At 42.7% G+C, this 21,950-nt stretch overlaps 1 protein-coding gene across 2 annotated transcripts in view; it reads left to right on the top strand.

Moving 5' to 3' along the window:
- The window catches only part of LOC129384663 (uncharacterized), an 82,128-nt gene extending 66,836 nt beyond the window's left edge, over positions 1 to 15,292 (top strand). For both annotated transcript variants that reach the window (XR_008612341.1, XM_055070264.1), the window contains one exon: positions 15,183 to 15,292. Coding sequence is in view for 1 of the 2 variants with exons in the window: in XM_055070264.1 (XP_054926239.1) it covers positions 15,183 to 15,207 (25 nt within the window). In the remaining variant the exon portion in view is untranslated. The remainder of the gene's footprint in view (positions 1 to 15,182) is intronic.
- The last annotated feature ends 6,658 nt before the right edge of the window (positions 15,293 to 21,950 follow it).

Genomic DNA, 21,950 nt, shown 5'->3' with positions numbered 1-21,950 from the left:
CGTCGCACGCCATACATAGGGTGGAGTGGACGGAATGGGGGCTGTATCTAGGATTTTGTGAATCTGAAATTGCGCAACATGTTTATTTGCTTTGTTTGACTCATTATACACCGTGACCTTCTCTTAGATACGTACATTTATTGGAGACTTATGCGTATATTTAAATATTGTGTAGGGAGATATTGTGTATACGTTGCAGTGAAGTTTGTTTCCAGCGACACCTTTTTGCCCTTTATCAAGCTCTATCTTCGCATTTGTATATCCCATTTTATCTTAGCATTTCTAATACACGAGGACGAGTCAAATGAAAGTGTGCCTATCCAGCCCGCGCAATAATGGTTTGGTTCATTTTCAGCGAGGCATTTGCGTAGAAGAGAGGGATGTCTCATTTACAAAAGTGACACGCAGATTTGAGGATAAAGGTTCTGTAAGGCTCTCATACATTCGGTTGAACATGGTTTCGTGACATATTGCAAACTCCAAAAGATGAACAGCGTGGTGCGTGAAGTTTTTGACTATTTAAGGTATTTCGTAAAAAGAAATTAGCCTCCGTATGGCTGCCGTGTACGTTGAACAGCGCATTTCATTGGCCACTGTGGAGCGTTGGAGCAGACGGTTCAAAGGAGGACGTGAAAGTTCCAAAGATGATCCAAGATGGGACTGAAGCCATCGTGAAATCACCCTTAGCAAAATTGCAAAAGTTGACGAGGAATGAGACAAGAACGGAGGATAGGAATCGATGAACTGGCAGAGCGTCTGAGCATCAGCCACGATTCGATTCACGCCATAATTCATGAAGAACTCTGTCATCGGCTTTTGTGTGCGCAATAGAGACCCAAGATTTTGAACCATCATCACAATATGGTGGAGAAGTTCGGCACTGCCATGACTGATCTGATCCGGTATCACAATGAGGGTGACGATTTGTCTGCAATTGTGATCGGGTACGAACCACGGTGCCACTACGGCAAGCCTGAAGCACGATGGCAAAGCTTAGAGTGGAAACATTCGAATTTACCAGGCCCAAAGAATGCAAAGGCCATCATTTCCGTCGGAAAGGTGTTGTTGAGTTTTTTGTTTCGATCGTCCGGTATCATTACGGATAGAATTTGGTCAGTCTTGAGAGACTATCAATTGTTTCCGATACTGTGAAACGCTGGAACGGCTGCGTGTTGCAATCAAGAAGAAATGATGTGGAAAATTGACGAGTGCGGTCATCTTGCTCCACGACAAGAGCCCATCCCCACGTCTCTTATGTATTTAATACAAAACTGGCAACGTTCAAAAGGGAAACGCTGCAACATCAGTCAAACAGCCCAGACCTGTCGCCTTGCGACATCCACATTTTGGGGCAAACGAAAAGAAAACATTTCAAGGGAACCACATTCGTGTCGGACGATGACGTGAAAGAGTCAGTTGTAGACTTTTTGAAGCAGCAACCCAGGGAATTTTATGAGACCGGAATCACGCTACTCCTTAGTCAATGGGACAAATTTCTAAATGCTCATAGAGGCTACTTTAAAATAATGTACCCCGTTGCTCATATATTCGCATTGACTCACTTTCATTTGACTCGCCCTCGTATATGTTGCACAAATCCTGCTTTTTATACGTGCTCTTTGTTGCGACTATAATTTCGGGGCAATTATTCACGATACGCGACCGGTGACAGCTGCTCCTGCGTAACACATTCTAGCAAATGCCAGCCTCATTGATATTTTCCACTGGCCGTTGCATACGTACATGAATGTAAACGCGGTTCTTGAATGACATAGTTTCATTACCATATTTATCCTCAACTTGTTCATTTCATGGCCTTTACATTTTTCATATCAGCGGCATGCACTGCTTTGCTGGTGTCGAACTGATATAGTTCTAAAGTTCGGGTGATATTTTCTTTACTTATTAAATAGTCAAAAGACATGGAAGCATTGATATCAGTTGTTTTGGGCACAATTTTCGGCACATACGAGTATAATCTTTTATGAAGAATGGTATATTTTACTTGTTTTTACGGTGCGTAGCGTTCATGAATTCGTTTGCAGCGTCTTTGGCAATGGCAATGCAATTATTATTCATGTATTTGATCCCTCGATAAATTGTTTAAGAGGAATCTTTAGCTCGCGCCCCACTCCGACGCGGCCTATTCAACTACTTGTAAAACTCTGAAACGCTTTTCTGGGATAACCTCTGGATCGCTTTTAATGAAATTTGTTGCATTTGAGAGAGGAAGTTAAATAGTAGTGTTTGTTGGAAGCGGACTCTCGATTTAGGGCCTGAATTTGTTTAAAACATTTCGAAAAATTTGAAAGTTCGCAAAAAATAGGAGCACGACGTTCACAAACTAAGAGCTCTGCATCAACAACAGTTATCGCTGTTCTGTCAACGGCATCTATTATAACAGTCAATGCGGACAAATTAGGTATTTCAATTTGTAAATTACGTGAATTGGCTACGTTGTGTACAAGGGTTCTGCAAAAGCCATGTTTCAATAATACTACACTTCTTATATTCATGTGTAAGATTTCAATTTTGTCCGCTGTAGATGCGCTATTAGATGAAATTCACATAATTGTGCTATCATTCTTCATTGGTGAGTTACACGGTTTTAAACTTGACGACCTGAACGAAAACTCGAAACTAGCAGTCACTAGAACGCCCCCCCCCCCCCCCCCCCCCAAGTTTTCCCTTTACATGCAACAAACTTCGTCAAATTTGGTGCAGTGGCTGCCCAGAAAAGCGAATTCCCCTTCTATATGTATTTATATAGGAGCACGCAAGCTAAAACTTCTTCTTAAGGAGGATGCCGCGCTGCAACGCAAGTGGACGCCCAAGGACTGGATGACGAGTCGATTATTCGTCGAGAGGGCATCTTCTCGACATGTTTGAATGACTTGTCGCTCATGCAATGACACAGGGTATGGTCGCCTGTGAATAGGATTGCGTCACCTGTGTCAATACGGCGTGTCGAGACAGAGGTCTGGCTTAGAGGGCGGCCGTTCAGGTAAAAATTGCCGTTGGACGAGGTGAGCAATGGCATAACTGGTCGTCGCCGAGAGGCAGAAAGACCGGAGCGATCATGTTTGTGAACTCAGGATTGACAGCTGGTGAAGAAGATGAACCCTCTGCAAGGAGACGGCGTAATATCAGCAGTCAAGGCTGATAATTGACAGCCTTTCGAGCAGGACAGCGTACCTGAGGGTACTATGCCTTGCTGTAGAATGTGGTCGCCAAATCCGAAGTTGACGAGAGGAAGGCTGGTAGAGTAGGTGACAATGACGATGCTACGCGGAAGAGCAACATCATGGGAAGAAAGGACGTCTGCGAGAGGAGAAAGAACATAGTCAACGTCAGGCACAGGTGGAGCTGGAGAAAGGAGGACGCAGACATGGCATGTGGGGTGAGTCGAATGCAGTCGCCGGAGCACAGTGTGCTGGGAACGTTTTTTTTTTTTTTTTTTTCTTTTTTTTGGGGGGGGGGGGGCTGGACAACACAAATCGAGTGGAACAAGTTGATGTAAGGACACGGGACACAAGTTCTTTTTCCGCATCTCGCTGAGCGCCAACATGTTTGCTGAAAGACTCGTGGCGTTTTTACTTACATTGCTCGCTGCTCGTCAATTGCAGTGGTCTTGAAACCAGACCCGTGCCGTCCTTTCAGGTTGAAAATTATGTCTGCCAGCCCAACAGTTTGATCGCACCTGGTATTCGCGCTGACGGGCTCGTAAATTTGGAGCCACTCATCAACGTTAAGAATGTCGCTCCCGGAAAACATTCCTGGCTTATGGGTTGGGGACAAGATAACTAAACTTTGTGGTTGTGGTTGCTAAATTCGGCAAGGTGGCTGCTCTTGTACCCGCTTTAAGAGTAGTCATGTTGGTTGTGGCCAGGTTACGCCTACTTCGGAGCTTCCTCGCGCCCAGCTGTATGCCACGCTTCCACAATATATGTTGCGGAGTGAGCAAGCGAAACGGCGAATGTATTTACAGTAGGTGCAGAACTTACAGAGACAAGTTCCGAGCAGGCCAGTAATTGAAGCGTTGTCTTCAGCCCCAAGCTTGTGCTCTTGTTCGTGATTGCTGAGCGTAACAGTGTAGTAATATCTATATTATTTGTTTACGTTTTCTGTGGTGATCCAGTGTTGTACTCGTGGCCTTTCAGAGGCGTCGGTTTCGTCTAGCGCAACTGCGGATTGAAAGGCGCCAAGTGCCTCAACGCACTGCCTTGCCTGGGCGAAAGGATCTATGCCACTTGGCAACGTATGCGTCCGTGGCGCAATGGTTTCAATATCAGGCTTGTGTGCTCGAGACGTTGCGTTCCCATTCTGCCGTCCGACAATTTCAATAATTCTCTCTTAGAAGCCTACAACGCCTTACCTTGTCGGGATTGTTGAATTTGCATAGCCGCAAGGTCGTTTGATGCCAAAAATAGGAAGTTAAGACAAATGTATGCGCTCACCATCAATCCAATGCTGGTTGAATCACCCTGCTTGCAGCTGCCGTAGACACTACCGCCACAGTTACGTCTACTAATTATTGGAAGAAGCTCCTTGCTTAATTAAAACGGTAAACTCATAAACTACTGCATAAAACGACAGAAAGCTGAGCTAGTTCGCAAGGATTCAAATTACAAAAAAGCTCCAACTTAAACTTTCGTAGATAGCGCCACCACACCGTTAAGCGCGTTTAGCCAAAGTGCTTCGCCTTGGCAAGAAATCTCGCTTTAAGAGGAATGTAGGGCTAAAAATCGAAATTCTCGGCAAGAAAAGGTATTTTATAATTTCGTTCGTCTGAGAATCCTAGAAGCATAAAGAAGGTCGTAACCAAGTTTGGTTGCAATCTGCGCCGTATAAAATATAAGAATGAATTCTGTTTTGGTGACAGTGGCGCCCGCTCGCCGTCCACAGCGCCTAAACACCCTTGAGAGCACCCATGAACGCTAAATTCAAGATGTGGCCTTAGAGTGTGCAAGAAACTGAACGCTGAGTGAATGCTAGCTTTAGAAAAGTTGTTTCTCGCGCGTTGTAGTTGTAGGGGTGCCTTTCATGGAGATTACAGCAGACGAAAGTGTAAAAAATATGTATATATCAAGGTCGTTCGGCCCAGCGAAATTGGATGATTAGCTGAGCTGTACGCGCCTCGGTAAAATACCTTTGGTAAAGACTTTATTGCATCACTCATTGTAACTTCGTAACGACGATCAGCACGGCTTTGTGGTCGTTGCGATATAGACTAACCAGCATACTCGCAACTGCAGACACATTCTTTGAGAATGTGAAATTATTGCAGTACGCCGCTGGGCGGTTGGTTGGGCTGGATTGATGTGGCATTGCAAACGAAATCTCTCCGACACGAAAAGCATAAACCACTCCCTCTTCGGTCCCAAGACATCCAGATTGAAATCGCCGACAACAACTAGAGAGGTAGGGTCATCGCAACTAACTCACACAAAGTGAGTAGCCATAAACCTTTTGCGATCACAGATAGATGCATTCGGCGATATATTCATGGTAGGCACCATGATCGCATCCTTTGTTTCTACGGCAGACACATCACCACATACAGTAATACATTCATCCTGTGGGTCCAGGAGGAAGACGTACGATGCTGGGCTTTCGGTTGGGCCAGACCAGTGTGGCACCGCAAGCGATATGTCTTCGGCACGAAATGTGTACACCACTGCTTTTTCGGTACCGACACAGCCGCATTGAAATCCCCGACAACGACCACCGGGGATTCGCAAATAACTCACGCAAGGTGAATAGCTATGTACCTTACGGGGCTATGAGGCATTGAATTTTTTTATGGATTGCGGCCGTATGATCCATTATTTACTGCGGTATAAGCCATTGCTTACGGGGGTATGAGCCATCGATTTTCATTTTATCTATTTCAAGAAACTCCTAAAGGTCCTCACACTGAGGGTCGCAAGGAAGGTATTACGATGATGAAAGTTTTCGATATGCTGTTCTGTATGCTGTACGCGTCATTCGAAAGAATGTAAGCACTGTTCACTTCACTTTTCGCAGTGCTTGTAGCCTCTGGCTTGGGGGCTATGAGCCATTGCATTTTTTTGCTTCCTTACAGGGGGTTTGAGCCATTGATGATGATAGTGTTTGTGCGCGGACACGAAAATTCTATGTTTCCCTAAGCATACGCAGCTCCGCTTTAAAACTAAAGACGAAAGCCCGTGGAGCCCTTGTCTCAGAGCGCAGACATTGGCGCTGGTCTCTCCTAAAGCTTTGAAAAAGCGGAGACGACTGGTAGGAATTGCGGCAGAACAGGTTCGAATTGAACTGGAGAGCTCTTCCTATGGAGCAGGGCACTTTCACGAATTATTTTAGCACTATAATAAACAAGCGTGTTCCGAAATTTTTGAGCTCATTCGTCAGAGGTTTCACTTTTAGACTGAACAAAACGTTCAGAAAAGCTATCATTTCCAAACTGCTTCGCCAAAGCTTCTTACAAAGTGGTTTCTGGGCTGAAATTTTGTCAGGAACAAGACGACTTACTTTTTATATTTGCAAAAAACACGCGGAAGGCGCGAGATGGAAATTCAAGATGATGAGTGAAACGAGAACAAGGTAAAAGCGGGAGCCAACGTTGGCCCCACTTTTACCTTATTCTCGTTTTCCTCATCCTCATCTATATTCAGATATTTTTATTAACAGAAAAAATTAGTACGTGTCTGATATATAATGACAACGAAAAAAATTGAACTTAGCCTCAAAGCGACTACTAGGTCTGACAAATAGAATGAAATATGCGCAACTGGCCTTAGCCTGCACTTAACCTCCCTAGAAGGCCTCTAACAAAAAAAAATTGATTCGCCCCCCCAGCCCTTGTTGTAATCGCACCGCTGGCACGAGTTGTTGGAATCTCAGCGCTGACGCCCGTTGTTGCAAATGGGTCGCAAGCCCCAAGGGTAGCGTTGGCCTGGCGGCCTGGGGCACAACTGGAAGCATCCGAAGGTCCCGGCAAAGCATGAGTGGACTGGTAACAGAACAACTTGTTTATTCTAGCATCGCAAAAGAGCGGGCGGTCAGGTCGACCGAAGTGGAGAGACGGGAGAGCACGTAACTCAACAGAAGAAATCGGAGCCTCTTTCTTGGCGTCCGGGGGCAGCTGCTCGTATACTCTCGGAGTTGAGGGCAAGAGGGAACGCCTCGATAGAGGCGCACGTGACTGGGCACGGAAAGGCTGAGAGACATGTTGAGACGAGTGTAGTGACGCATCCGCCGAGCCGGCGCCGGTCAGACCTCCTCGCTTCACACTTGGGGAGCTCCTCTCCCCGGCTGCCGCGCTTTGACAAGCGTGGGCACGAACATGCACACACACACACACGCACACTTGAAGACACGTAGCACTGAAACATGCCTGGACGCGCTTGGCGGGGAGGCGTATCGGCGGCGCTGAACGGGCCAAAATGTCCACCGCTTTGAACGAAGCCCCGGCGCCCGTTGCATCCGCGCCGGCTATACCGCGCGTCGTAGGCGAAACGTAACACCCTGCAAAAGTGGACGTCCAGCGAAGCTGTTGACAACCACTACTACAACTGCTTTGGATGGCGTGCGATGCTTTATTGTTTTCGAGTAAGGGTAGTTATGGTAATTTTTACAGCACGCCGCCATCCTTAGCAGTGCTGCGACAACATTGAAATCAGTAGCTAGGTTCGTTTATATACGAAAGGCTAGGGAATTCATTCCCCACGTCGCAAGTTGCCGTCGCCGCGGCAGCTCGCGCAACAGTAATCTTTACAGAGAAACGTACGCGTGGAGCGCTACGTGCTTCGCAATATTACCAGGAGCACCTTATCATCAATTATGTGGTTAGGATGCTTGTTTCGAGCTTGTTTTTTTTATTTAAACGCAAGTTATTTCGTATCTTGTATGCGTAATCCCTAAAAAATGTGCACACTCTTCGCTTCAGTTTGCCCAGGGCTTGAAGGCTCTGCCTTAGGAAGGCACGAGCCCGTCCTCCTCACCTGTACTGCCGCCGAGATCAGCCCAAATTATCGCAAACGGATGCGCGCACGAAAAATGTACACCACTAAGACGCTGATAGTTCCGCCATAAAATATTAAATGTGTCTTCATTATTTCTGAAACATTTCTTCAAGTGCAATTTCTTATACACCCCTATCTGTCATACCTCATCTTCTATTTGATCTATATTATTGAAATCCAGAACTTGTGCTTAAACTAAGAAGATCCATAGAGCTGATTTTTGAAAGAAATATTCTTGGAACGTTTCAAAGGGAAGTTTTAAGCCCCGCATCCCTCTAAAATTTGGAGCACGCTTAAGCTGCACATTCAAGAGCGGAATGCCATAGCATTGGAAGACCCCTCTCTGCTTGTCACCCTTACCGCTAACCCTAGTTTTCTTGCCGGATGCGTAGAGGCGAGCGCCTTCTGGATGTTGTTCTTTCTGGGAACCAAGCCGCCCGCGTGGCTCTATATATGGTAGAAACGCTCGATAACGGGTCTTCGTTTGACCTTCATTCTAAGAAAATTATGTATTCTGGTATATTCAAATTGTAATCCGGCGCTACCATGTCTGTAGTTTGTGTTCAGGCTCTTCTTTACAATTTTTATGGTGAATTTATTTTGAAAAATTCAGTTTAGTAACGCCTCTGCTGCATACTGAGAGCGTGCGTGGTTGTGGTTAGGAATGATTTTTCACAAAACGACGTGGGACGCCGACACTGGATTTTTTCCCAAACGGGACGCTTAACGCTGTTGATTTTAAAAAAAAACGTCGTAGCCCCTGGATCGGGTCCGAGACCAAGGTCTTCACGAGCCGACGCCTTTAACATTGAGCTAACCAGAAGGCTAGGAATGTGCCAGTTTGATGCCGCATTATTCAACAACTAAAAGCACATGAACACTGCATATCCCAAATTAGCATGCGAAGGTCATATTTCTTAGAAACCTATTCGGGTTTCCTGTGTATCATTTTAATACTATCAACTTTAAAACAAGTTGACAGCCTCTAATGTGCATGTTGTTCCAAAACTGTAGCCCTCATTTGCCTTTCGCGCGTTTGTTTTCTTGAAAACACGGCGCCTGTCAAGAATGCTTTCCTGTCAAGAATGCTATACCCCGCTTATAACGTACATAATGTAGGCGACTTGGAATTTCTGCGCGCACATCGATAAACAAGGTAAAGCCACTGAAAATAGATGAAGAGCGTTGTTTGGTCGTAAAATAATCTAGAAAGGGTAAGCAATAATTTTAAGAATGTTTGGGTGGATGACAGTAGTTTCGTTTCGCTTATCTTTTTCAGTCTTACGTGGCTCCGTAGGACAGATGTTCAATACATATGCCGCAAATTATTGCCCATGAGTAGTAGATTCACTTCTACATAAAAGAAATAATGTAAATGTTACGTCTTTCGGAATACCTACTCTTAAGTTCTGCTAAAAACGCATTGATATGCCTATTGACACGATCTGACGAACTAGCAGACGAACGTATTTGGGCAAGTGCGGGTTAGAACACCATTGTAGTTGCACGTGTAAACAATCTGTGTTTTATGACGTGCCTGCTGCCCCAACACCACTTTGTGTATTCTCATGCATTTCTGCGCTTGTATACCTTTGTTAGGAAAACAGATATTGCCACGCAATGCGGTTCCCTTGAATTATTTTTTTTTACTTGCACTGACTACATCACACCACATGGATTGATAATTTCACGGGCGAATTCATGCATTACCTGAGCACAGCAGTACTACTAGCGTGCCCTCGAAACTGCACAGTCATAAAATCAAATGAGGGCGCCTTCGACTGAAGGCTTCCAGCCGCTTCACAAACCTTCGCTTCATTATACAGGAGGTTATGGGAAATTTTGTACGTCATGCATCAGTAGCGGCCACTCAAGAACTGTTTTGGTTCCAATTCGATAACTAAACCTGTTGACTGAATGATCAATGCCAATTTCGTTCTTTACTAAGGGCCCAAGTTCGTAATGGGATTATGTTTAAGGAATAAATTATATCGTCAATGCTTCTTTCCTATACCGTGTGACGATACTTTTGCAACAAAATTTACGTCGTTGAATTTGTCACCTGCAAAACCGCTGGGCGATCTCACGACACGGCCTAATCACTTTCCTCCAGCTGCAGATAGCAATGACTTGCGTGAGGAGTTTCAAGTTCAATAAAGCAAGAAGAATGGTTTACGCGCATAGATATTTAATTCATAGTTTTCACTAGGCTTTAGACAGAAGAAACTGCCCAGCAGGCCATCGCACTTCACTACTGCAGGGAAACATACGCTCAATCTATAGGGTAATTGTTTATGCAAGATCCGTTCTGCAGTTCAATTTATTTTTATGCAATCTCACCAAGTAATTCATCCTTAAAATGACATTCCCTAAACATATACGAATCAAATCTTGTCTATAGCTTCCCTATCTTATTTTTATACAACACAGGTAATGATACTCGTGCGAAGGAACGGGAGACTTAGAATTTCCGAGCGATAATAAGCATCAGCAATGTCATTGTTATAACATACATGCCATATTTAAAGGTGTTACGAAATTGGTAGCGTCGCCCGAACGCAAGGATACATGTCGTACCAGTCAATACCTTGGATTTACCGAATATTAGTGAGAAACTGAAACATTTCCCCTTTTACAGCGAAGCTGCATGCCTCTACCGTTGAAGGAAATTTTCATGTCTTTGTGTTAAGCAAAACACTTTCCATGCGTGGGCCGATCCTGAAGATAGTGCAATGCCGGGCCGAACCGCAGTGGAGGTGAAGAAGGTGTTAAGCATGCCCCATACGTGGGCCGGTCACAAAGATAGTGCAATGCAGGGCCGACCCGCGGCGGATGTGAAGCAGGCGGTAAGCACTCCCCATATGTGGGTCCATACCGAAGATAGTGCAATGCCGAGCCGACCCGCGGCGAAGGTGAAGCAGGCGTTAAGCAATCCTGATACTTGGGCTGATCGCGAAGATAGTGCTATAACGGCTAGACCAGAGCCGGGGGTGAAGCAGGGCTAAGCACTCCCCATACGTGGGCCGATCCTGAATATAGTGCAATGTCGGGCCGACCCGTGCCGTAGGTGCCACAGGCCTTAAGCACTCCTCATATATGGGCCAATCCCGAAGATAGTGCGATGCCGGGCCGACCCGCGGTGGAGATGTAGAAGGCGTTAAGCACTCCCTATACATTGGCCGATCCCGAAGGTAGTACAATACCGGTCTCACTCGCGGCGGAGGTGAAGCAGGCGTTAAGCACTCCTCATACATGGGACGATGCCAAAGGTAGTGCAACACCGGCCCGACCCGCGGCGCAGGTGCAGTTGGCCAATAAGGGGCCCACATACACAGCTTCGCTGGTCATCCTCCTTCACAGTGTGTAAGGGCACTGAGCCTTCTTTTCGTTTCATTCCGGTTAAGCCAAAACAGTTCTTCTTCAATTAATCTCCTGAGCGAGAAAAGAGCTGCTAGAAGAGGTTTGCGCCAGTTCATGTTTTCACCATAATCGAAGAACTTCATAAAAACAACGTAAGCATGTTTTGTATAGAAATAACATGGCACTCCTCCGATGAACGGGAGCACCAATGCACGCTTGGACTTTTTTCTTCCGTCTCTGAGTTTATAAAAAGAAGTTATGCTGATCGTCCGTATATGTTGGAATCTCAGTAAAACGAAGCGTTAGTGAAGTGACTCAGTAAATTATGTTTTTAAATGCGATGCTATACAAATTGAGGACGTCACGAATAATTGGGGCGATGCAATGTATTTGTCGGAGGAAGAGTGCATGCCAAGAGAGCGGCACGCACAAAGAACTACGTATCAAAACAAATTTAGGCAATCTTTAGCTTTGCATCCATTGGCTCAGAATTAGCAAATACCTGCTAGTACATACTCAATGGCGCAAGAATTTGGTTGCCTAAAAAATAAAAATGCGAAAATCCTGTAAGCTTTAAAAATTATTAAGGGACTGTGCACTTTATAGGTAACTATGAGCCACCGCACTGCCTTCAGGTTTGACGCAGTGATTTAGGTATTTAATACTGGAAGCAGAGATCCGCTCACTGGCACAAACACTATCGGTAAAAACATTTACCACAAACGACGGAGCATCTCGTCGCACTCACCAAACTGCCTCAAGCATGTCAGAAGCGATATCTGAAAATTCACAGAAACTATGACAAACAGATATCTGTGATCTTCTGAGATTATTAAGTGCTGATATTTTTATACCACATTATTGCCCTAATTTAGTGCTTAAGCTTTTAGCGGCTATATTTTGGCAAAATCTCGGAGCTGTATAGGCCGATCTAATTTAGATAGCATGAAGTACGCGAAAAGGCAAACGATACTCCACCACGAGGTCTACAATTTGTCTTCAGACTTACTTTGTGACAGAAACAGTACCAGATATCACATCATATGAAGCGGGAATAACGCGATCACAAATAGCATTTTGAAAGAGTAAAGGCAGCATTACTGGCGCCACATGATATTTTACTGCAACGAAATGCGAATCTTCTTTCATAGCAATATTCAGAAGGATCCAACTTGTTCACAATGAGTGTGAGAATTAGGCACGGCTCCAGCAGCTGCGAGGCTAGCGCTCTTTTGCAACAGTAGCTTGGCTCCTGAAGGGACACAGGTATTTCAACATTGCTGCTTAAGAGGAAGCTTCAGCTCGGGTGCTCCTTGGCTAAATACATGTAAAATTAGAATTCGTTTTTCTCCTCAACCACAGCACCAAATTTGGCGAGGTTTGTTGCATTTAAAGGAAAAACTAAAAATCTAGTAACTGATGGTTTCGAATTTTTTTATGAAAAATTGGCAAAATCCAAAATATTCAGAAAAAGAAACTATCAAGTTTACAACTCTATAACTCAGCAACAAAAAAAACTATAATACAATTTTGTAAATTGCATCTAATAGCGCATCTAAAGCGGACAAAATTGATATGTTGCACATGAACTAAAAAAATAAAAATACTGCTTTTGCAGCACCATTGTAAACAACGTAAAATGTTCACGTGAGATGTAAACTGAAAAATCGAAATTGTCCGCTTTAAATGATGTAATGGATGCTGTTTACACAACCGCGATATATGTTCTTGATGCAGAGCTATGAATTTGTATACTTCCTGCTTCTATTTCTCTCACTTCGAAATTTTTGAAAATTCTTGTAATAAAATTCAAGACATAAAAATCATGCTGCCAACAGTCACCGGTATTTAACTTTCTCCCTCAAATGCAACAGATTTAATTAAAATTGGTCCAGGCGTTATGTCTGAAAAACGTTTTCGCGTTTTACATGTACTTGCATAGGCCGCGTTGGAGTTAGGCCCGAGCTAAAGCTTCCTCTTAAAGCACAGCACCGAAGAGCAAGCCCACCTCTTCTATCGCGTGCATTGACTTTAGCCAGTGCCCTTGCAAGATGAATATATTTGCAGCGACTCCTCTCTGAAGTTGGTACAACTGACCTAGTCCACGAAGGCAGCAAATTTACGTAGAAGGGAATGTTTGCTGCAATAATACATGTGCGAAAAACTAGAAATCTCATTTCCTATAGTTGTCTGACACTTTTCAATTGGTAACAATGGTTGGCCTTATAGGCAAAAGTGGGTGGTCTTATTTATTCAATAAAAATAAAAGAGTAATATCTGGCGCCAGTTCAAAAAAATCTGTAACATCGTACCAAAAACAGGTCTCGCAGTTCTGTAAACTGCAATACCCGTCTTTGATCCAGAGTTACGGATTTGTTAACTCCGTGATTTTATTCTTTCTTCATTTATAAACGTTCACCACTTTTAACTGCAAATTGGAAACCTGAATGAGACATTCCGTTTCATAGAGTTGTAGAATCTAACTCTCTTAAGAAATGAAGCGTACTGGGGATAGATTTACATGGGATTAGGCTAACGAAAGCTATGCATTGTAGCGATTTACATTCCTTGTACACATTACAGTAGTGTGCTCAATTATACAGTATTTTTAATTCTTTTATACGTTTTCATAATATTGTTAGTTGTTGCTCTCACTTGAATGCAGGTTCTGCAGTTTAAATTTCTATATGGTGCATGCTCAATGTATAGAAATATTCACGAGCGTTTTTGCTAATTGTTCTTATGATAGATTTCTGTGAGGCATACCATAATTTACGCTAGAATGTGGTACTTCATTTGAGCTTCTACATGACAATGTGAAAGCGTAGTCATCGAATGTTTGTGTACACGGAATGTGACTCACTGCATTCTTCTGAAGACTATATATGCGGGCTGTTACATACTGCGAATATTACAGTTTACAGTACGTAAAATTTTGGAGGTTTACAAGCTTCAGTTAGGATATGATATGATAGCACACCTCACAGAACTACAGCCAACAAGTGCGAATTATTGTGCATCTCTATATAAGTAGGCGAGTTTATTTTTTGTATTTTGCCCATATCTAAATATTGTCTCGGCCGTGGCAGGAATCAGACACTCTAAGTATATATACCTCGGGCTGGATCTGGACTACCGTGTTGAGTAATTAGAGCAGATAAACTGTAGAACACGTATAATTGAGCTTTTAGAAAAAAAAATTGTACTACCAGATGAGGGGTCTAGCTCAACTGAATGTCATAAATATTTTGCACTCTATCATACTTTATTTACCATTCTCGCGTGAATTTTTTCAGTGCGACTTTCAGCGTATAATCCCATTCTGAGATGACTGCATTATTTATTATTTATTTATGTGTAGTGAAGAAAAAAATACGATTATTTGCAGTTAATTGAACTGTAGTTACTTTTTTATACTGCATGCTTCAGTCCCTTCAGCATTTTATGTTGTAGCTTCACTAGCCTCTAGCTATCACTACCTTCTAATTTCTGTTACTTTCATGTCTGTACCTTTCAGCACAAAGAAACGTAGATTTAATAGTTAATTATGTTCGAAACACTTCACTCTCTGCCAAAGTTATATCACGTCATCTTATGTAATCAAAGCGTGAATGAATTGCCAGACATAGTAACATTTTATTCGGGTTGTCTTTTACAATGTCAGACTGCCGAGCAGTTAATGTTTTACTGACTTCACCCATTTTCCTTCTACAAGCGAGTGGTCGTCCTTGTCGCTTGAAGAAAACTGAACCACTGTCTTGCAATATTTATTGTATATTCCTGTCGTTATCATGAGCGTGTCTTTGATTTCTTTCACAGGAAGGAGCCATGGGAGTTGTGGTGAACGTCAGATGAAGAATAACAAAGCAGGAAACAAGCTTTATTTTTCTTCAGTGCAAAATAAGCAATAAAATTTGCCTTGGTTTTCACAGACGTCTACAAATGTTCCATGCCAGTCAGTTCGACACGCCGCAATTACCTCTGAAAATTAAGCACTCATGCACTTTCCCCTAAGACTAGGATTCTAGTTAGGCTGAAAATGTCAAAATCCCGTTTTCCGAAAACGCTTATCCGAACATTGGTTGATGTGCTATCTGTGCATTTATACATCATCCGTTTGTGCGAAATAGAAATACTGACCTTTCTGAAATATCGCGTATTGGGAAACAAACGTCAAAGCAAAATGCATATACGTTACGGCTTCTCTATGCATCTTCAAGGACGACAATTATTGACTCTTTAAGGTGATCCTATGCATGCCGCCTTTGTATATAGTTAATAGAAATATAATTGTGATACCACTGCTCCCTCTTGCTTCGTAAGTGCGTTTTATAGCTGGGCTTCTGCTTGTGTTGACGTAGATGATCAAGAAAAAATAATTCATATAATTTCGAAAAATCAACCACGAAACTCGAAAATTACATTACAGGGGTATTCAGAATCACATCTGATGTTCTTGTTCCTTGTGCTTACGTCGGTCTAGAATACAGAGCAATCTTAATTTATTTGCGGACTGAAGTGCCAACTATGTTAGATCACGAATGCGTCTGTCGTTCAAATAGTACGTACAGCGCAGATATTTTGCGCTCGTTCACATCTAAGACCAATTATAATGCTAAATTGAAAGGTTTGTGGTGTGACAAAAACATCTGCCTTTCAGAGATGCACTGTACCACTGGCGAAGTATGGCGTTCTGAGTAATATGACATTACAAATTATGTCCCGTGAATGGTCATCCACCGTACATGCCATTTAACAGTGACAATCCGTTCTAGTTCGACGTGCCCAACTGTCGTACTCAGATGAAATTTATTTTCTTTGCCGAAAAATTAGCATTGACTGGAACCACTTCCCAGCCTTCGCCCAATCTATAGCCGATGTTATTGCCTTCAAGACATCTGTACAAGGTTGTTTAGTGAGTTTGTAACTTGTATTAAGTACACTTTGCCTTTGTTATATATTCCTATGAATTTTCGTAGCCACCACCCATCACTCTAATGCGCCGGCATTGATAGTGAATGAAACGAAATAGTGTTGACTATATTGTCACGTGGTAGTGACGGTGAAGAAAGCAGCCAAACTGGGAAAGACGAAATTAGGGTTTTATTCGGCGAACTTGTGCCCTCAAAAACAGACACACCCTCAAAAAACAGCGACAGCGGCGAACACAGTCGGCGATCGTCGAAAAGCTGATCAGCGGGTCAAGCGCGTCGGCTTTTTTACATCAGTCTTCGAATGTTCCAGAGTAATCGCTGGGACCCGCGTGCCTTCCACAATGTTCTACTTTATTCGCGTCGCACAGACATGCAATCAGATTACGCAAGGTTCGGTCACAGACAGCGGATGGAAGCATCGATAACATTCCAGAAACTTCCGATACATGCAGGCACGTCCTACGCTGTGCGATAACATTTGTTAGGCGGTGAAACGTGTCGCCCGATAAAGACAAACAAGTACACGTGTCGATATTCTATGCCGAAGAGCCAAATTTTGGTATTTTTCCACCTCGTAATAGTTTTTTATTTGAATATACTGCAGGCCCTTCACGGCCCGCGCAGAAGTGGTACAGAAATGTAATGATAAAAAAATCATGGTGAAAAATTAGTACACTGAATGCGGTTAATGAATGAGCCGATGTTCTTGCAAAACACAATATCGTTCGTTAAATTATTCCACTGGGAACCGGCCGACGGAAAAAGGTAATTTTTGTGAACATTAACACGACTTGGGGGAAGATAGATTGTTTTGGAATTATTTAGTCTGGCTGAGCGTTTTGGAGGATCTTGGAGGTCATGAGAACGTGTTATCTGGAAACGACCATGGTATAGTTGATAGATGAATTTTAGTCGTGAAATTGCTCTTCGCTGCGAGACGGATTTTAGGGTTGCCCTTGCGAGCAGACCTGACATACTGGAATGCCTTTTGTACTCCGAATATACAAACGTAATTGCAAATTGTTGTATGTGTTCTATTTTATTTATAAGGCATTTTTGATGAGGGCCCCACATTAAATCAGCGTATTCTATGCATGGCCTTATTAGTGTTTTGTACGCATTTAGTTTGAGGTGTGGTGGTGCTGCGTGCAGTTTCCTTTTTAAAAAGGATAGCTTGTCTACGGCTTTTTGACACGTGGTCGAGATATGAGGCTCGCAGTTAAGCTTAGGCGTGAGTTTGATACCTAGGTATTTTACCTGATCGCTTTCGTTGATTATTGAGCTTCCGATCGAATATGTAAAGATAAGCGGGAGTTTATTTTCTGTGAAATAAATGTAATGTGTTTTTGGTGTGTTCAGTTTCATGCCCCAAGTGTTGCACCCAGAGTGAAGTGTTTGCAGTAAGTTGTGAAGTTCTATCTGGTCGTCTGAGATGTGTACGACTGTGTACACGACATAGTCAACAGCAAATAGGCGCATCTGAATTGAGTTTTTAATAGAAAACTGGATGTCGTCAATGTACATGTAAAGTGTAATGTACAGTGCTGAAGGAATGAAACGCGACACGGAGCATTTAGTTGAACCCTGCATAGGTGCAAAGTACGCGAGAGCATCATGTCATGCCGCAAAGAATTTGGTCACCGAAGGTGACGAGAACTCCGATGTAAGTGTACGCGCCAAAATTACGTCGATGTGACACGAACTGCAGCCGGAGGAAACGAAAGTATGCGCATTACTTAGCCCTAAATTGACGCGTTTCATTCCGTAAGCAATCTACATTACATTACATGTAAAGTACATGTATTGTAAAAGTGGTGCCTTAACCGATCCTTGAGGTACTCCGTAGTAGACATCGAGTGGTTGTGAAAGATGATTGATTGATGACGATCGGTTAGAAAACTGTTGATCCAGGATATTAATTTATTACTCATACCAAAAGCTGATAATTTGTGAGTAAATCCTGGTGCGGAACTACGTTAAACGCTTTAGAAAGGTCTAAGAAAACTGCTCCTAATTGGCCATCATTATTATGTACGTTAGCTATGTCATGAGGTAACTCGGCTAGTTGCGTTATAGTTGTCATGCTTGATCGGAAACCATGTTGTTGTTTATATAGAAGTAAGGAAAGAAGAGAACAGAGCATTTTGCCAACTGTATTAGATTACTAAACTTACAAAATGAAGCCAAATTTATAGAGGACTTCTTACAAGAACATTTCGAGTTGTCCGAAGGAACTTCCTTTCAAACCTAATGAAGTTTTTGGTAAATATGCAAAATGCGAGCAAGCCAACAGCAGATTACCCGGCAGCACTGCTTACCCGGGATTCTGATTACCCTGAGTACTGATTACCCGGGGGTCTGCTTCTTCCCTCTTCCTCAATGGTGCTGCCGGATGTGGTAAAGTAGCAGATAAAGCTGACAGGCACCTTTGGCGAAGTTCCCGCAAGAGCCATGGTTTCTAGGACTCGAAAGATGGATTCGCGCTGCCTGGTCACCTCTGTATTGTGAGTCTTGCTTTCCAATTAAATTCTTGGCCGTGCTTTATAATCGTAAATCCGGGTTTTGCGTGTCGATGCGGCTCTCATTATTATGCAGAGAAAGGGGAAGGCGGGTGGGAGGGGGGACCCATGAGACTTGACTTTGCCTGAGATCTAGCCTAAACCAAGCCGCATACTTCACTTTATTCTCTGTTTCCTCTGCCAACACTTTACTGGTAGCTCCTTTGTGAGCATCACTGCAGTGATGGCGGAATCCACAATTCCGTGCCGTGTTCGTCCCTGCTTCCTGGCGTGGCATCTTATCTTCCAAGCGGGGTCCTATAGTGTCCCATGTCGTTTGATTGAGGTGGAGCAAGCACTTATCTGCCGTAATTAGAGGGCGATTAAAATTAACGTGCAAGGCCCGTGGAGTTAGTGCATTCACAAGCTTTCGGGCAACCGGGCGCGCTATAGTGTCTTACTAACCTGCTATCTTTAGAACCTCTCACTGGAATGTTTTCACCACGGCCTCAAGGCGTATCCGAATCAATTTACTCTTCAAATTTGAGTCAGCAACTTCATGTTTCATGATTTTAGTGTTCAACAAAGGGCAAATTCTAGACTGAGGTTGTTGAGTTATGGACATCTCTGTAATTCATGGCTTACGCGAGACTTTAGCTAGCTGGCCCTGCAATTCACACGATGGTCGAGATATCGTGCCTTTCAGTTTTTTAAAATCTTGAAACATTAGTGATCTCGCAGTTCACAATAATTGTTAGTATTGACGCTAAATATTCGTCCAAAGGCCTAACATAAACCACATAAAAATGAAGCATAGTGTGAAACTTTCTGACACATTTTCTGCGTCGCACGTTATAAATCAAACCCCTCAAATAAAACGTGAGACGGAGAACTAGTGTGCGTTAACGAACATTAACAAATTACAGGTTTCTAGTGATAAATTTACATAGGATTCAAGAGGCATTAACGCACGCATCAATACTTGCTGCATTAATAAATGAATCTTCTGACAGCAAGTTTCATGCCCCTCAAACATTTATGCATTGGTATCTGTTTTATTAAACTATTGCCCATTCGGTAACTCAACATTTTTTTCTCGATGATACACTAAATAACAAAATTTTCTATAAGCAGTCAAAGAAAGGACACAACGACCAACGGCGGCGTGAGTATGGATAAATGAGCAATAAAAGCATTTGATGTTCACCCACATAGAATTTTATTTCATTTTTAACATTATGCAAGTAGGAGTTGTCAGAAATGTGATTTGAAGATCGGTGGATACTATATATCACATGCATCAGGTGAAACTGTTCACAAGACAAGCTTTCTAGGTTGGCTACTGAATATTCTTCAATTATTTTCTCGCTCGATTAACACCCGTGTTGAATTTTCGCCCTGTATGACTGGCCCTTCCCTATTATTTCGTATTGACCAGGATGTGGATGGAACGAGATGACGATTACCTATTCCGTGAGAACAACTGAGATGTCTCAAAAATTAGGCTAATGAACAATAATAATTGTAAATTGAGGTTAAATATTCTTTCGAAATAACTATTTACTCTTGAGTGGCTGAGGAAGTATCCTTGTGACATTGGCCAAGAGAAGAGGATTCAAGAGGAAGGTTTTCAGGAAGCGCAAACCTTTCTTGAATGCTTCGAAATGTTGTTTTAAAATGCTTTTGCCTGCATATGTAAATTTTGCATGGAAAAACAGAAAATGGCCAATTATCTCATCTTTACCAAAAAGCAGACACTGCAGGGACTGAAACAGACCAGCCCTGCGTTGATAAAGTTTTAAGGAATGTAGTCGACATCGTAGTCGTGCGTATGTTACCTCATTTTCCCTAGTTTGGAAGAAATTTCAGCGCCAAGGGAATTCTCGGTGTCGATACTCTCAAAGCTTAGCTGTAGCTGGGATAAAAGTCAAGCTTGATAGCCTTTTACTTGAAGCTAGCTGTAGCTACTATTCGGTGTACATTAATGAACCCCAGATGGTCAAATTATTTCGGAGTCTGTCATTACGCTCTGCCTCATAATCGAATGGTAGTTTTGGCACGCACTATATGCTCACATTGGAATTACAATTAGAATTGGGCCACTGAGGCTTGGCTATCTGCCATTTCATTCATATGTAGTCTGTTATGTCCAGGTCCCTAGACAAGTCATTAAAAGTAGTTGTACAGGCACAAGAGAATGGAGTCTATGAAATATGTGAGACTCCCTATTGGTGGTGAGTGATAAACATGGTTATAACCAATCTGTTATTACGACTACTCATGAAGGTAGAATAGATTTCTTTTTCAAGGCTAATATTAGCGCCTCCATTACAGCTAAAATTATTGCTATGAAATCAGCAAATCTGAGGGAGCAAGACCAATCAAGAGCAGGGGAGAAAATGCTAACGCCCGATTTTGTGCATTTTTACGCATCTGTAGGAAAGAGAGTATCTATCCCTAGAGTTCGCAAGTGATCTGGCAACACCCAATTTAAAATGTTGTAGGACAGATGTTTAGTATTAGATGGATAGATTTAATCAAAAATTGCACCTGGACATTTTGGCGCACTACCAATAATTTGTATGTCACTGATGCGTACGCTCAAAGGTTCAACCAGGTTCATTAAGAAGACTACCGTTGGATTATGAAAGCTCGGCTGATTAACTAAAGAAAATAACGCCGCTTGAGAAATAAAAACGGATTTTAGTGTTCTGATCTCTGATTCGTACATTTTATGAACTTAGAAGAAATCAGCCCAAATGATAGGGTAAGCGTACTACATCGTGATGTACGTTATTATTATCACATTCTTTTTTATGCTATATTAGGGTATTGCACAACACAGCCTAAGAGCCTCGCGTTTTAAAAGACGAAAGTCCGAAATCTATTAGCTGCTCCCACAGACTATAGCACAAAAAGAAATTCCTAAATAGCTCGTGTATAAGTTTTGTAAATACTAAAAAAATATCTCCGCATTCCTGATAGACTGCTGAGTAGTCTTTGCAATGTTGACAGAAATAATATATAGAGAATAATATTCTCACTACTTTTGTAGTCACATAATCAGTGTACCCACACCAACTAAGACGTGATATGTTAAACGCGAATACTTGACTGACGATACTTGTGGTGTATTTTCGAGGTAATAGCAAAGC

This window comes from Dermacentor andersoni, chromosome 5 (assembly GCF_023375885.2).
Source record: "Dermacentor andersoni chromosome 5, qqDerAnde1_hic_scaffold, whole genome shotgun sequence".
NCBI lineage: Eukaryota > Metazoa > Arthropoda > Arachnida > Ixodida > Ixodidae > Dermacentor > Dermacentor andersoni.
The sequence above is the reverse complement of the archived record's forward strand: the minus strand, read 5'-3'. Positions and strand labels throughout refer to the sequence as shown.